The following is a 14178-nucleotide window of genomic DNA, read 5'->3' on the forward strand; positions in this document are numbered from 1 at the left end:
GGGGGGGGGTGGGTTGGGGATAGAAGAACAATTATCTTGTTTAGCCAAAATTTTGGAAGTTGTTCTATTTAAAAAGAATCATGCCAAGGTTAACTGAATCATCATCATCATCATTGTTGTTGCTGTTGTTATTATTATTACTATTGTTGTTGTTTATTTATTTTGAGACCTAAAGCACTTTACTCCAATGTAACTGGGTGTTGCTTTGAAAAGTACCATTCTATAGCTGGGAAAATATGACTGTTTAAGTAGGCACATAACCAATATCTTGGACAAGCATTTGCAGTTGCAAAATCAAGTCAACAAGCCAAATGTGATTCCATAAGCTGTACATAGGATGGAATTGTTTGTGTTTGATGTCTGTTGCCTTTCTACCTAACATAACTTGCTTTGTGATTTCTACTGTGTTAGACAAAGTTCATACTATGCTGCAGTGACGTGAAGATAGAAAATTAGTGCTGCTGAATTCCTAATCTCCTTAATTTTCACTCCTCTATTCTGCTCATGTTTTTCTTAAATTTGAACTAAACCCCACATAACTAGAAAATGGCATATTTTTCTTAGTTAATAAACAACTACTTTAATAGGTAGCTAGTCCTGAGGGTACCTACACCCTGGGTGTAGCTCCTTTGGTTCAAACATGTTGTGTGTTAGCAGACGCCTCCAGCTCAAGTCTCCCCGCGACTGATCTATTACATGGGTCAGATGTGGCTGCTGCCTGTAACTGTAAAACCAGGCAGGTCCAAGGGGTTCCTTGTTAGTAAAAAATAAAATAAAAAAGAAAGTCCTGAGAGTATCTTTTACTATCTTGTAGCTTACCCAGTCTTTTGAAAATTTGGTACTTAAATGAATGATAGCTTTAGTTATTTGTGTTACTTGTAAAGCACTAATAAAGTGTGAGCGTATATCACATTACTGACTTCAGATTTTACAAATAGGTTCTTGGAGGATGGAAGATAAATAGATACAAGACACCAAATTAAAAGAAGACAAAGGGAAATAAAATTTTGGTTGTCACACAACACTTGTTATCACCTAATAAGAGTTTCATTACTTTACAATATAAAATTCCCTCACTAGAAATTTAGAAAATGGAGTCATAACCTCATACTTCACATACCACTGTTCTTACTGAAGTCACATGTAGCCAAGAAGCTGTGAACCATGTATCTCAGTTATGATGGAAGTGATGTCTCTGGTTTCAACAAGGTTTTCTATAGTGGTGAAATGGAACATCATTGTAGCTTTGAATATTTTCCAAGTCTGATTTTCTGATTGATTTCCTCAGTAAAACATCTGAGCTACATTTCTGAGATGAAACCAAAGTGAACTATATCCTAATTGCAAATTTTCTATGGAAGACAGGTGGTGCTCAGGGAAACCAAATGTCCGAGAAATGGGTGAATCACATGCATCCACTCCACACAAAAGTTGCAAGAGGTATTCCAGGTCTCCAGTGTCAAGTTGGAAGGATATTATTCCCTCTGGATGATGGTAGACTAGCAGAGCTGCATTTATTTGGCATTGGTGGTGAAGGATCAGGTCCTACTCAACAGGTTAACATGCGAAGAAAAGCATCATTTAAGTACGAATGGTCAATTTTAGAAGCTCCAGAAACAGAGGGATGGAATGCAGAGTATTGCACTGAAGAAAGGGGGCCCTCAAATTGCATCACAGGAATAAAAGATGAACCAAATAACTCTGGCATTGCAAGATCAACAAGAAGAAAACGAAAACCAGGTCAACCACATCAAAGTTACCTGCTCCCTAGTGCATCAGAAAGCATTGGAGCTAAGCTTCCTCACCAATTCAACTTCCTGGTAGAAGGGACCAACACAAACTTCCGTATGCGAGTAATGCACACAGGCAGGTCATTTTTCCTTGTGACAGACAATGGGGTGACTTTTGAGCATCTGTATACTGAGAATGTATGGTTGTGGCTGAAACATGAGCATCCTACAACTATGAAAGGTGTTGTAGGAACCTATAACGGAAGTTTGTTTTTGGTTGACATAGATGGGAACTTACTTATCAGAGAAAGAAGCAGCAACGAGCTAACATGGAAAAACTGCACTGCAATAAGAAAGGGTAGGCAAGTAATAGGAGGTCCTCCATGGGATAAAATACCTGGTAAATCTTTGAAGGTTACAGCAGAAGATGCACTTTTCTTTGTGAGCAAAAATGGAAGATTGCTTGAATTTACAGTAAGTTGAGAAACTCTAAACTAAGAGCATATCTAGTGCAGCAGTAATTGTTAAGAATAAAGTTATAGCACTGATACTGAGAGAAAAACTGACATTGAATTCAACACTAGAACAATCTATCATATACTAATAATTCTACTTGCTGTTTTAGGTTGCCTTGCGAAAGTTCAAGTGGAAAGACTGCCGACACCCCCTAAATACCAAAATTGCATGTATAGTTGATCAAGAAACGCTCCGGACTAACATAGTTTTTGTAATTGGAAGGAATGGTCGGCTTTATCAGTATAACAAATTGACAAAATTATGGCATGAACATTATCAGTCCCCACATTTGGTTCTATCAAGATTGCCTGGAACTGCTATGAGACCATCATCTCTATCATTAACAGGCTCATTATTTATGGTTTCAGAAGATGGTGGGCTTGTTGAATATCATTGGAACCCAATTGATGGGTGGTACTGGGTGGAACATGGAACACCATCTAGAAGTGTAAATTTGGTCAGTTCACCAGGACCCTGCTTTGAAGGCAATCAGTTGTTCTTAATTGGCTCAGATGGTGAAGTTTACCTCAGGTATATGGACCAAAGTACATGGAAATGGAAAAATTATGGCTTTCCACCTGAAACAGATGAAGTGGTTGGAGATCAAACACTAACAGGAGAAAAAGATACAGGGGATGATATTTGTGTTGATGAAGATACTGTGGCTAGCTTTGAGAAGAATGAAGCAGGTGGCTGTGATGCTAAGGTATGTAACAATTTCTTTATATAAAGGTGAGGCTTGTAGCAATGTGCATACATATGTCAAATCACTAATCAATTATGTCTTTATCTTATTTAGGTGGCACCAATACGACCAATTCCATTTTCTGAGGATTCAGTGATCTTTGAGTTACAAGATGGCAGAGTAAGCTATCAAACTCTGTTTATTAAGTTCTTTGATTTCCCTATAGCATCTCAGAAGTATAATTTCTATGAAAGTCCAGTTCTAGAACATGGAAGTTGAATGCACCATATGCTCACAGCTAAATCCAGGAAAGAAATGGAAAGTTCAACAGTAAATGATATATAGATGCCTCTCTTTGTTTCCAGAGAAAACCTAAGGATTTACATTTTATGTGGTTTATACCTGGAAAGGAACAGAGCCTTAATAGTGTTGGAACATAAAATAAGTTTGCATACAGTTTTTTTCAGAGAAGTCAAAGAATCCTGACATCAGCTTATTGCTTCAAAGATTTTGACAAAAAATCTAATATAATTTGATCCACCAAAAAGAGATGTGAAAATGTTGGAACAATCCCCCAGTGAAAAATAATGCAAATGAAAACATTTGAAATCACTCATCAATTTATTTTCACAAAATAATGCTAACACCTCTATCTGATTACAGTTGGCAGAATTGCAACGAGTAGATGACACACAATGGATATGGTCACGTACCATTGGCACTCCAACGAGCAAGTGCATGGCAAGTTATTGGACTGCAGTAGCATCATGACACAAGACACAACCTCACAGAAAATAAAACACAACACTGAAGTGAACATGTACAGAATTGATACAGGTATAGAAATCATAGAAAATTTTGAGTTCTTAGAATATCATAAATAGCATTTCACAATCCCTCTTTGTATCTCTTCTCCGCACCCACCCCCCCTCTTCTTTTTACCCTTTATAAAAGGGTCAAAATGTTAGTTTTTTGTGGTCATTTTGAAGAATATCAAGCAAAGAAGCAATCAGGTCATCAGCAGTTGTACACTGCAGGTGCAAGATGTAATTCAGTGAATAGAAATATGAAAATTATAATGAATAATTTAAATAGCAAAAAATGCAGTCATATTATGATCTTCATGGAATTTGAGTTTCATAGTTTTAGGAAAATAAGTGCTCACGAGCACACAAATAATGGGAAAGTAATGAGATTTTCACCAAAAAAGTATAATAGCCAATAGTAGACCTCCTATCAGGTCAACACCTGCCCAGTCAGCATTGGAATACCCAACAAGATCAATATTCCTATTAGGTCTATATATAAGATCCTTTCCTGGAGTATTTTTAAGATAATGCAAAACTCAACAAGCTGACTACCAATGAGCTCGCTTGGGCGTCTCCATGAACTAGCTAAAAACCCCCTATCACAAAAGAGATATCTGGCATTGTAACAGTAAGTTAAACGGGTTTACCACCCAGCCTTCAAAATTGATGCTCATCCATAAGCTCCTCACATCATCAGCTCCAAACTTCTTATGTGGATCATAGGCATATCAATAGATTGAGATGCTAACATCTCAGTCTCAGACAGAAGATCAAGAAAATACTTCCTCTGAGAAAGACTAATGTCTTTACTACTCCTTACAACCTCAATCCCCAGAAAATATCTTAGGGTACCCAGATCTTCCATCTGAAAAAGCTTCCATAAATAAAATTTAGCTTCATCAATACCAGAAAAATCATTGCCAGTAATAATAATGTCATCAGCATATATAACCAAAACTACCACTATGGAGCCATGATGGCGGGAAAACACGAATAATCTGAATAACATTGACTAAATCCATACCGAGTAACAAGAAGATTGAATTTATCAAACTAGGCTTAAGGAAATTGATTCAAACTATAAATTGCTTTATGAAGTCTGCAAACTTCACCAACACTCTCCCCTTGAGCAACATACGCTGGAGGTTACTCCATACACATTCCTCAAGCAAATCACCATAGAGAAAGACATTTTTAACATCAATCTGATATAATGGTCAGTAAGAATTAGCAGCAAATGAAAAAAGCACCCGAACAGAGTTTAACAAAGCAATATGCAAAAAAAATTTCAAAATATTCGACACCATGAGTTTAAGTAAACACTTTTGTTATGCAAACATCAACAAATACGAAAATAAACAAACACAGATCCGCACAACAAAGAGATTTAACGAGGTTCACACACCGATGTGATGTGTTACGTCCTCAAGAGAAGGTGTGTTCTAAAAAAAGTGACATTGGCACTTATAACATGATTACAACAAAAATAACCCTTTTGAGTATGTGAACATCCCAGAAAAACACATTTTACAACCCATTGGAGATAATTTATCCAAACTTCACCTGGTTGTAGAACATGGACAAAACAAGTACAACCAAACACATGAGGTGGCAAAGAAAATAAAAGATACTGGGGAGAAATGATACTCATAGGAGATTTATTGTTGAGAACGGAGAAAGGCATGCGATTAATTAAATAACAAGCAGTTAAAACTGCATTTCCCCAAATTTTTTTAGAAATATTCATATGAAATAATAAAGAATAAGCACTATCCAATAAGTATCTATTTTTCCATTAAGAGACACCATTTTTCTAAGAGGTGTAAGAGCAACTAGTTTGACGTAAGATACCATGTGATGCAATATCGTTTTTGTGTACCGGACTGAACTCATTCTGGAGCATCATTTTCTTCTTTCTCACAAGACTTGCATGCACCTTTCTTCATGGTTTCATATTTATAGAAAAGTAGATATCCAAAAATGAACACAAGTGGCTTTAACCCAGGTGGAATGGCAAAACAGGATCTGTTGAGCTAACCACATTCAGTCGGAAAAAAGGCTTATCTGAATTGGGTTAAGTGGAGATGCCCAACGATCATAATTTATTCTTAAGGTAATTTGCATTTTAGTATGACTTGAAATTGATTATGAAGGCTCTGTTGAGATATATCAGTGAAGAGTCAAAACAAGACACTGGGTGATAATTTTATATTTTGAAATTTAGTAATATTACTGATCATTTACCAAAATAAGGATCATTTTCAAAACCCTCAGTTTTTCATTTGCAATCCTTAAATATAGAGTTCTACCAAAATTCTGAAAAATTTGTGGAAAATTTCAACTATGTGCATAACATAGGAAAGTTGTAGCACCAATGGGGTTGGTAGCCTAGTAGTGAAAATGCACTCAACCCATCATTGCTCGAGTTGGCTGGTTGTGAATTCGAGTCTTGGCAGGCCCACTATTGCCCATTAGTCCTGCGGAAGCCCCGATTGCTGTACGAGGGCTTGTCCTCACTTCCATAGCCCCCTCTCCACCCCACAAAAAGGAAAAGAAAAAAGCATCACTTATGCTACAAAGCTTTAGGAAACCATGGTTATAGAATCCAAGGTGTTAAATCTTGAGGCTGAATATTTCCATTATTTTTCTTAAAAAGGGAATGTATAAAAAAAAAGGAAATTTAAGTAATGTTGTTGATTTACTATTTTCTTTATTCTTTTTATTACTTTAGTAATTACAGTTTTAATATTTCAAAAACCTGAAAAATGCTATATTAAGTCCAGAAATTACTGTACAGCAATTCTTAATTTAATCTGGATTAATTATTATTTTACTTTTCGAAAATTTCAATTTTGAGTCATATTGGGAGTCTAATTCTAGATGGAAGCAAAGTTTCCTTCTTCTCTTTCTACAAGTTGGATTAGAATTCAGAAGTTGATTATTAACAAGTCAAATTTCAAGTAGTAGTCTATCAGCAGTCTTTGAGTCCGAAAGCATACAGAAACAAGTTTAGTTTTCACCTGGAGCAAAATTATTGTTGGTATGGGTCTACACTAAATAAATGCTCAACAAAATTTTTATTTTATTTAAATCTGGGCAATCAGAATAAATAAGAAAACACACACTCACACAATGCGTACGGCAAGGTTCAATCCGACGACCTCCTCCCCTGGGTGCAGGCTCCATAAGCTGAAGCTATCACCACTAGGCTATCGTAGTGTTCGTAGTTAATGTTTCGCTTTAGGGGTGTTAACTGTTAAGAGGCAAGGATTGAGGGCTTGGTCTCATCTCAAGTTCTCAACTGAGTTAACTCAGGATTGGTAGCAATCCAGCCGACACCACCAATCCCCCACCCGCTAGATTATCCCTTGAAGAATCGGTGAAACTTGACTGTATCAGCAAGTTAACTCGGTATCAGTTGGGACCGATCCAATCCCAATATTCAATGCCTACATCCTTCGTTAAAGTCCAGTACCAGATTCACTCCTATGTCTTTTGACTCCCTGGAACCAGTGAAGCACTCTGCATCTTCAACAATCTTATTAATTTAGATCTGATAATTAATGGAGCAATTAGATGTTGCAACTTATTTCAATTTTCCTTTACCACAAAGCAGACCTTAGCAGGTTTTTAGTACGTTCTCAAACTTATTATATTATTTTAGACTGACTAACAAAGAAACAATTTGTTTGGGAGAAAAAAACGAGAAGAGAATGGAAGATTTGTGGACAGTTTAGCATCAAGGGGGGAAGAGGACTTTGTTCAAAAAGAAGACATGATTGATGTGCTCATTTTTCACCTATCATTCAAATGATGGGACTAAAATCCACTTAAAAGAATCCCTGAAGAGTTCTCCATTTTTCAATTGCAAAATGACTGCCACTAATAAGGTGATAAGAAGCCATATGCTACATCCCACCAACTGGTCGGCCAAGGATAGGAAAGTTTGTTGCACATAATTAATACAAAGTATGAAAACTTTAAGCACCAAGTCAGGAAGCAGAAATCATATCACAGATTTGTACAGGAATTGCCTTCCAATGTTCCCTTGATTTTGGTACAATTCGCTGAGGTATCGGGAATTCTATATTGCTAGAATTTTACATTTGGACAGACAAAAATAGGTATACATGGACAGACAAAACAATAATAAATCAAAGTACATGATACGTTTGCGGATTTACAACAGCCTTTTGAGAAACAGAGGTAGACTCCCTTATCGTGAATTAATTCCCAAATCCGCAATCCATGACTTAAGAAAAGAGCTTATCTGATTCCATACAGAGAAACTGGACCCGAAGAAACGTACAACCACTGATTTTCTTGATCCTTCTCTGATAAACTCTAATTCCTTCAAGACACCAAACCGAATAGTTGCAGGATCATCTAGGAGAGGTAATCCAACAGACCCTTCGGATTCTAGGTTTTTAATCCATCCACGTAGTAAATAGTTCACAACCTGCTTAGCAATGATACACAGATGTCAGTTAGTGCTTAAATATAGGTGAAAAATAAAGCGTGAAGTACCATTTTATAGCTTTGAAAAGAACCTAAATCAGTAATGCATACATCTAATTCAGTAGGACCAATCAACATGGGCAAGTTCCTGACAGAATAGGGATCCTACTATTTGTTTTGCCAACCACATAAGACATGTGCTAGGCATCAAAGACCTTACAAAATTTTGAGTGTGGATCATAGTTGTCAAGGCGTCACCTAAGTGTCACCTAGTCCAGGTGCCTTCTTGGTGTCACCTTGAGTCCAGGCACCATCTAACGCCTTGGGTCACCTAGACATCTTGACAGCTATGGTGCTGATGATTCATTAGATAGAAACCAGTAATGACAGAATTGGCATTTAAAACCACTTATCTAATCAATCAAGAAAGGAGACGTACCTCAGGAACTTCATCATGGGGACAGTGACCAGCTGGGCTAATCTCAAAATATGGAGCTTCAGGCACTTTCTGTTTCACCTGAAGCCCCCAAATGGGCTTCACCCATGGATCTTCTTTCCCATACATGAGACAAATTGGTGTACTATTCATTTTACACCTGAATGTTTCATTGGAAATCTCTTAATCTGGGGAAACAATAAGAACATAAATAATGTATCTATAGCAGTTTGAGTTCTTGAAGTTCCTACCTAGACAAAGCTTCCTGGAAGGAAAGTTGTCCCCTAGGAGCAAACATAATAGACGCAAATGATGCGGCTGCTGCTGGGTGCTGCGTTGTTTCAAGTATACAAGAAAAAACTTTATCTACCTTTGTTGAATGATCAGCATAAACCTGTGCAAGAACATCTGCTATGCTGTTGGGATCACTTATCCTATTCCATCTAGCATCAAAGAAAGGATGTTCTCAGTCATCCATAGCCTGGCTACTAGGAGAACAGTGATAAAAGAAACACATAAAAAAGATTCTTCTTTTAAAGGAAAATATGATCGAAATGGAACATGAAATGAACATACATGCCCTAGAAGTTCCACTTTGGTTATGCGCAATATAAGAAGAAAACTATTTCCACGGAAGGAGGATTTTCTATACCTTTACACTCCACTATCAACATTATATTGCCACTGTGTTCATGGACCTAGTATTTCCCTAGGTGAAATATATGCTAGTTTCATGTCAAATTAGAAGCCAATGCCAATCCCAATTATCACACCACAAGAAATCATATGTACTTGATTGCTTGAATTAAAAACTTACATCAATTCTATGAGCTTTCCGACACTGGAAGGAAGTGGAAACGTTCCTGCCCATGGGAAAATCCTGGATAATCTAGGGGATCTAGAAGGATTGGGCAGAAATCCCCAAAATGGAGTGGCATTGAGCAATGTAACACCCTTTACCAGTTGAGGGTTGCATGCTGCAAAGTACAGTGCAACAAATCCTCCAAGCGAGTTCCCAACAACATAAACTGGTTCGCCAATAACCTGTGTCAGGAACAAGATTTTAATTAGAAAAGTAATATTATATATATATATATATATAATATAATATAATATAGCCAAGCACATCAGTTTTCTATGGATTTTTATTGGTAGAAGTAGAACCATAAAGAACAGGTTCTAAGCCAGGTCTGTGGTACAAAGCGCTTCTTAGGAACCATACAAATTTTTTGTCACAATAGAGTTGTCAAGGGGAAAATATAAACATCAAGAATTTCAATCCTTTTACTGTTAACAGAACCAGCAACACTATGTAACACATTTCACTAAGCATAGAGATGCATAAGTGGATAAATAGCCAGACAAGCAGTTTCCAGAAAAAAAGAACACTTCTATTAATGGACCAAACAATACTGATACACTGTGAAACAGGTTTAGGATTTACTTTGGAAAACCAGGCTTCATGAGGGGGCCTATAACAGGAAATCAGTAAGAAAATCCAAACCTTTTTCAACGGTGAATAAGCCATAAACATAAGCAAAGATGCTTCAAACTGGTGTGGTTGCAGAAGCTGACTGTGGAAACAAGGATGCGACTCTTCATTTTCCAAAAATTTATGACAAGGTTAATATAATAACTATTAGATCTGATGATTCTGATGAAATGCATAAGCATTTGCTTGTTTATGCTGTATCCTGCAATTTTGAATAGATGTAATTAACAGGGAAGCCTACAATGACAGAGGAGCAATAAGAATCCAACCTTCTTCATCAGTGTTGCAAAACCAGACTGAGCAAAGATACATTTAGAAAAAAAAAATATAAACACCAATGCAAACAATGCCAACATAGAAGAGACTCTTTATTTCCCAAAAGCAGGGCACATATACATATACATGTACCCGATTTGATATGTTGCCAAAATGCTTTAACTTTTACGTATGTATGCTGAGTATCAATTAGAATCCAAATCCTCTTAAAAAAAGTGCAGAGAACAATAAAAATGATCTCCGATCCAACATATGGAAGTGGAAACAGACATTTAAATCAGGAACAGAAACACAACTTTCTATCAACGCATAAAACAGATACAATCATCCCATCTGAGAGGCGCTACTATAACTTAAGTTAAGTCTTATTTATAAAAAATTTAAGTACTCGCCTATCAAAAAAAAAAAGGGGGTACTTGTTTGTTATCTGAATTATGCAAAGCTCAATGATAGCCAATGGTACTGCAGAATCAGAAAATGCAGTTAATACCTCTTCTATGAAATAGCGAACCTGGTCCTGCCACAGATCAACTGAGTAAACTAGCTCTTTAGCCCATGGTTCAGTTTCTCTTCCAAAACCCCATAACAAGTCCTCTTCTGATAAACCTTCTTTCTTACCCAGAGGAGCAGGATCTTCCGATGGCAATGACTTTCCCTGCCCCAAGAAATCAACTGCCCAAACTCTGAATTCACGGCCCAGATCCTTCAATTGTTTCTCGTAGTGAAAAGATCCAACACCAAAACCAGGAAGGAAGAGTATAGGAGGAGAGCCAATATTATCCGTCCCTGATTTTTCATAATGTACAGTAAGTTTCGGCTTCCATCCCCAATAACCACTACTAATTGGTGAACCAGAGTCACCATTAGATTCATCAGGCAGACCTGGTATTAAAACCTTTGTAACCGATTCATCCCTTTCTGAAACATTTCTTACACCGTCTTTCCCGCCAACCACATAATCATTATAGCTTTCAGTCACAGTGTTGGGACTGATGGCACCATAGAAACCTTCAACTGAGCTAAATGATCGAGACCTATACCGCTGATCAAAACTCTGGATTTTGGAATAATTGAAATTTCCCAGATCAGAAAATCCCAAAGAATCTGAGTTGGAACTAGATCCAAGACACACAGCTTGAGCTCTTCTACCATGAAAGAGCTTGGACCTGCTTGAATTCAAGCCTTTCTCAACTAGTTTCCAGCTCAATTTATCAACAAGACAACATGGAGCATAATGGTAGAAGGAGAGCAATTCCATCGCTTAAAAATGAATCTGTCGTAAACAATAAGCGTAAAAATAGTAAGAAGTAATTTAAACAAGAGAATGATGGAAAATGAACTAACAGAGAAGTAACCCACTAGAAGAAGATCAAGACTGAGCAGTTCTGAACTCAATGAATAAAAACCCTAAATGAACTCCAAATAATTTTTTGCTTCCTATAGAACAAATTTTCTGCCGAAAGCGAGATTTACATAAATCATTAACATAAAGAATACAGTTATTTAATCAAAGAGAATAGATTTGGTGGAGGAAATTAAGCAAATCGACCGAATTAACAAAAAGAGTTGTATCACACTACCATTAGATCGATAGTTAACGGTTCTAGACTTTGTGAGATCAAAAGAATCGAAATTTAACAATAAGAAAACTGGAAAAGGGGGGAAAATTTAAAAAAAAAAAAATTGATTGCATACCTAGTTAGACTGACAGTAGTTGCAGATGCGACGACTGTGTAAAGCAGATTCGAGTGAGGAGATTGGCGGTTTATTCCGCGGAGCTCAGGGAGTCTACTGAGAGAGTCCAGAAAGATGGGAATTCGATCTCGATTGCTTAAACGCTTCTCCATATTCAAAGACTTATTGGTTTTAGAAGGCGAAAGAGAAGAGACGGAGAGGCGAAGAAACTAGAATTATTGCATGTGTGAATGTTCCATTTTTGGCCGTTAGCCACTTTAGCCCACCACTCACTCACCTAATGGATTGGTCACCTGGTTTGGATTTGTTTGGTTTGGGAGAAAGCCTTCTACGGTCTATATCGTGGCCTAACCATTTTGTATGTGTACACTTCTTTGAGATATTTTGCTCTCCTAAACTCCAAACCCCACACCCCTCCCCCAAAACCCAAAAAAAAGTTGGGTAAGTTTGAATGATTGAAGAGCAGCGTCAAGAGTTTAATGGATCAATTTCTGTCACATAGGTATGTAGGTATGTATTTATTAGAGATAATGATGATGAGCCATTATTGGTAGTGTCGAAAGATGCTGATCTCTCCTTGGCTTTGGAAGGCGAGGCGCTTGTTCTTTGGGTGGGTCTTTTGAAATGCATCTCTCTTGGCCTGACTTAGATGAAAACTAAATCTAACTGCCTTAAGCTTATTAGATTCCTTCAAACCCCCAGCTGATTCCTCTTTTGATGAGCCAATCCATTATCTCTGATATTTGTCTTATTCGTAAGTGTTTTTTGGACGGTAAGTTTGTCTATGTTTTTAGGAAATCAAACTTTGTTATAGATTCCATAACTTAGAAAACTCTACCAAGCTTGTGTAAAACAGTTTGGCATCCTTATACTTCGTGGTTAAAAGAGAACTATAATCCTTTAGCTGCATGTTTATTACGATTTAATAAATAGTCCCATTTCTACCCCGGAAAAAAAAAAATGAAAGTGTGTAGTTAGTGTGTCCCTCTTCGTTCCTATCATTCCCCCTACCCTCTGGTATGCGTGAGTACAATCTCCTTGGATAGTTTCTTAAAAATACAAAAATACAAAACAAAAACGATGTGCGGGGTGGATTTAGTTCAACATCAAGTGTATGAGTGTGTTGTGTATGTTAGTTATGTGGGTATATCAGTAGGTTGTGTATATTCGCCATTGGGGCATCGAATTTGGTTAACCTTTTGGTGTTGATGTGTGATTTGAGTGGAATACTTGCCAAGAAAGAAAATAGGAAAGTCTTCATAAGCAAGTTGAGTTGCCAAGGAGAAATCCTGGTAAATGGGTTGGCCTTTCTAGAAGTCTTTGCCTCGATCATCCACTGAAAACTATGGATGTGTGGATTGTGGAAGGTGGACTGGACTGCTTAGGTGGATCGAACCAAGTCCAGCCTTGTTGGAGCGATCCTTCATCCTAGGGCTAGCCTTTTTCATTATATGATATGTTGGTTCTTGCCGGCACAACCGCCAGAGCAAGTTTTTTCTTGGACTGTCCAACTTAGGACAAAGAACGAGGGAGAGAGAAAATTACAAAAAAACCTTCACTTAAGAAGAAAGAAACAAAATAATTAAGGAAAAAGGAAAAGTCGGCTAACTCATCTTGGTTACAAACAAATTACAAAAGATTATCCCCCTTCGTTTGTAACCAAGGTTACAAAATACAAACAGAATTTTATAAATGGATATATTTACCCTCAACATAATGAGGGTGTCAATGGTTAGAGGTTAGGCTTTTTAAAACCCTAGCCAAATCTTAATATCTCTTAACCCAGTTCAGGCCCAGCTCAACCTCAATCCAATTTTGGGCTAAGATATCTCAGTCCAGGCCCAATCTTGTTGGGCTCAGTCCAACTCAGCCTGCCTTTGATTGGGCCCAGCTGGACTGGGTTTTATGAAACCCTATCCCAATCCTAAGATCTCTTAATTTAGTTCAGGCCCAGCTCAACCCTCGATCGGGATAGGATATCTCAGCCCTGACCAAATCTTATTGGGCTCAGTTCAACCCAACTTGACTTTGATTGGGCCAGGTGGGGGTCGGTTGGGTTAACCTTGATTGACCTTTGCAAA

The 14178-nt window shown here is 37.4% G+C and overlaps 2 protein-coding genes across 3 annotated transcripts in view; one reads left to right on the top strand and one right to left on the bottom strand.

Moving 5' to 3' along the window:
* Positions 1-4043, top strand: part of LOC122088822 — a 7300-nt gene extending 3257 nt beyond the window's left edge. For both annotated transcript variants that reach the window (XM_042658149.1, XM_042658150.1), the window contains 4 exons: positions 1366-2204; positions 2356-2952; positions 3046-3111; positions 3595-4043. In XM_042658149.1, coding sequence (XP_042514083.1) covers positions 1366-2204; positions 2356-2952; positions 3046-3111; positions 3595-3702 — 1610 coding nt within the window. In that variant the 3' untranslated portion in view covers positions 3703-4043. The remainder of the gene's footprint in view (positions 1-1365; positions 2205-2355; positions 2953-3045; positions 3112-3594) is intronic.
* Positions 4044-7699: 3656 nt separating this feature from the next.
* Positions 7700-12284, bottom strand: LOC122088022 (pheophytinase, chloroplastic). The gene is made up of 6 exons (XM_042657162.1): positions 12098-12284; positions 10893-11675; positions 9452-9678; positions 8886-9077; positions 8638-8794; positions 7700-8199 (listed from the first exon to the last, which is right to left on the bottom strand). The coding sequence occupies exons 2-6, from the start codon at positions 11658-11660 to the stop codon at positions 7957-7959; spliced, it is 1587 nt and encodes a 528-aa protein (XP_042513096.1). The 5' UTR covers positions 11661-11675; positions 12098-12284; the 3' UTR covers positions 7700-7956.
* Positions 12285-14178: the final 1894 nt, after the last annotated feature.

Source organism: Macadamia integrifolia, chromosome 9, assembly GCF_013358625.1.
Source record: "Macadamia integrifolia cultivar HAES 741 chromosome 9, SCU_Mint_v3, whole genome shotgun sequence".
Taxonomy (NCBI): domain Eukaryota; kingdom Viridiplantae; phylum Streptophyta; class Magnoliopsida; order Proteales; family Proteaceae; genus Macadamia; species Macadamia integrifolia.

Bases quoted from the DNA above. Each gene is read 5' to 3' on its own strand.
- LOC122088022 (XM_042657162.1), bottom strand. From the start codon at position 11,660: ATGGAATTGCTCTCCTTCTACCATTATGCTCCATGTTGTCTTGTTGAT. The intron at 9,679-10,892 runs GTATTAACTGCA...TTCCTGACACAG, and splicing joins TTCGCTATTTCATAGAAGAG to GTTATTGGCGAACCAGTTTA. The intron at 8,795-8,885 runs GTAGGAACTTCA...TGAAACATTCAG, and splicing joins TTCCAGGAAGCTTTGTCTAG to GTGTAAAATGAATAGTACAC.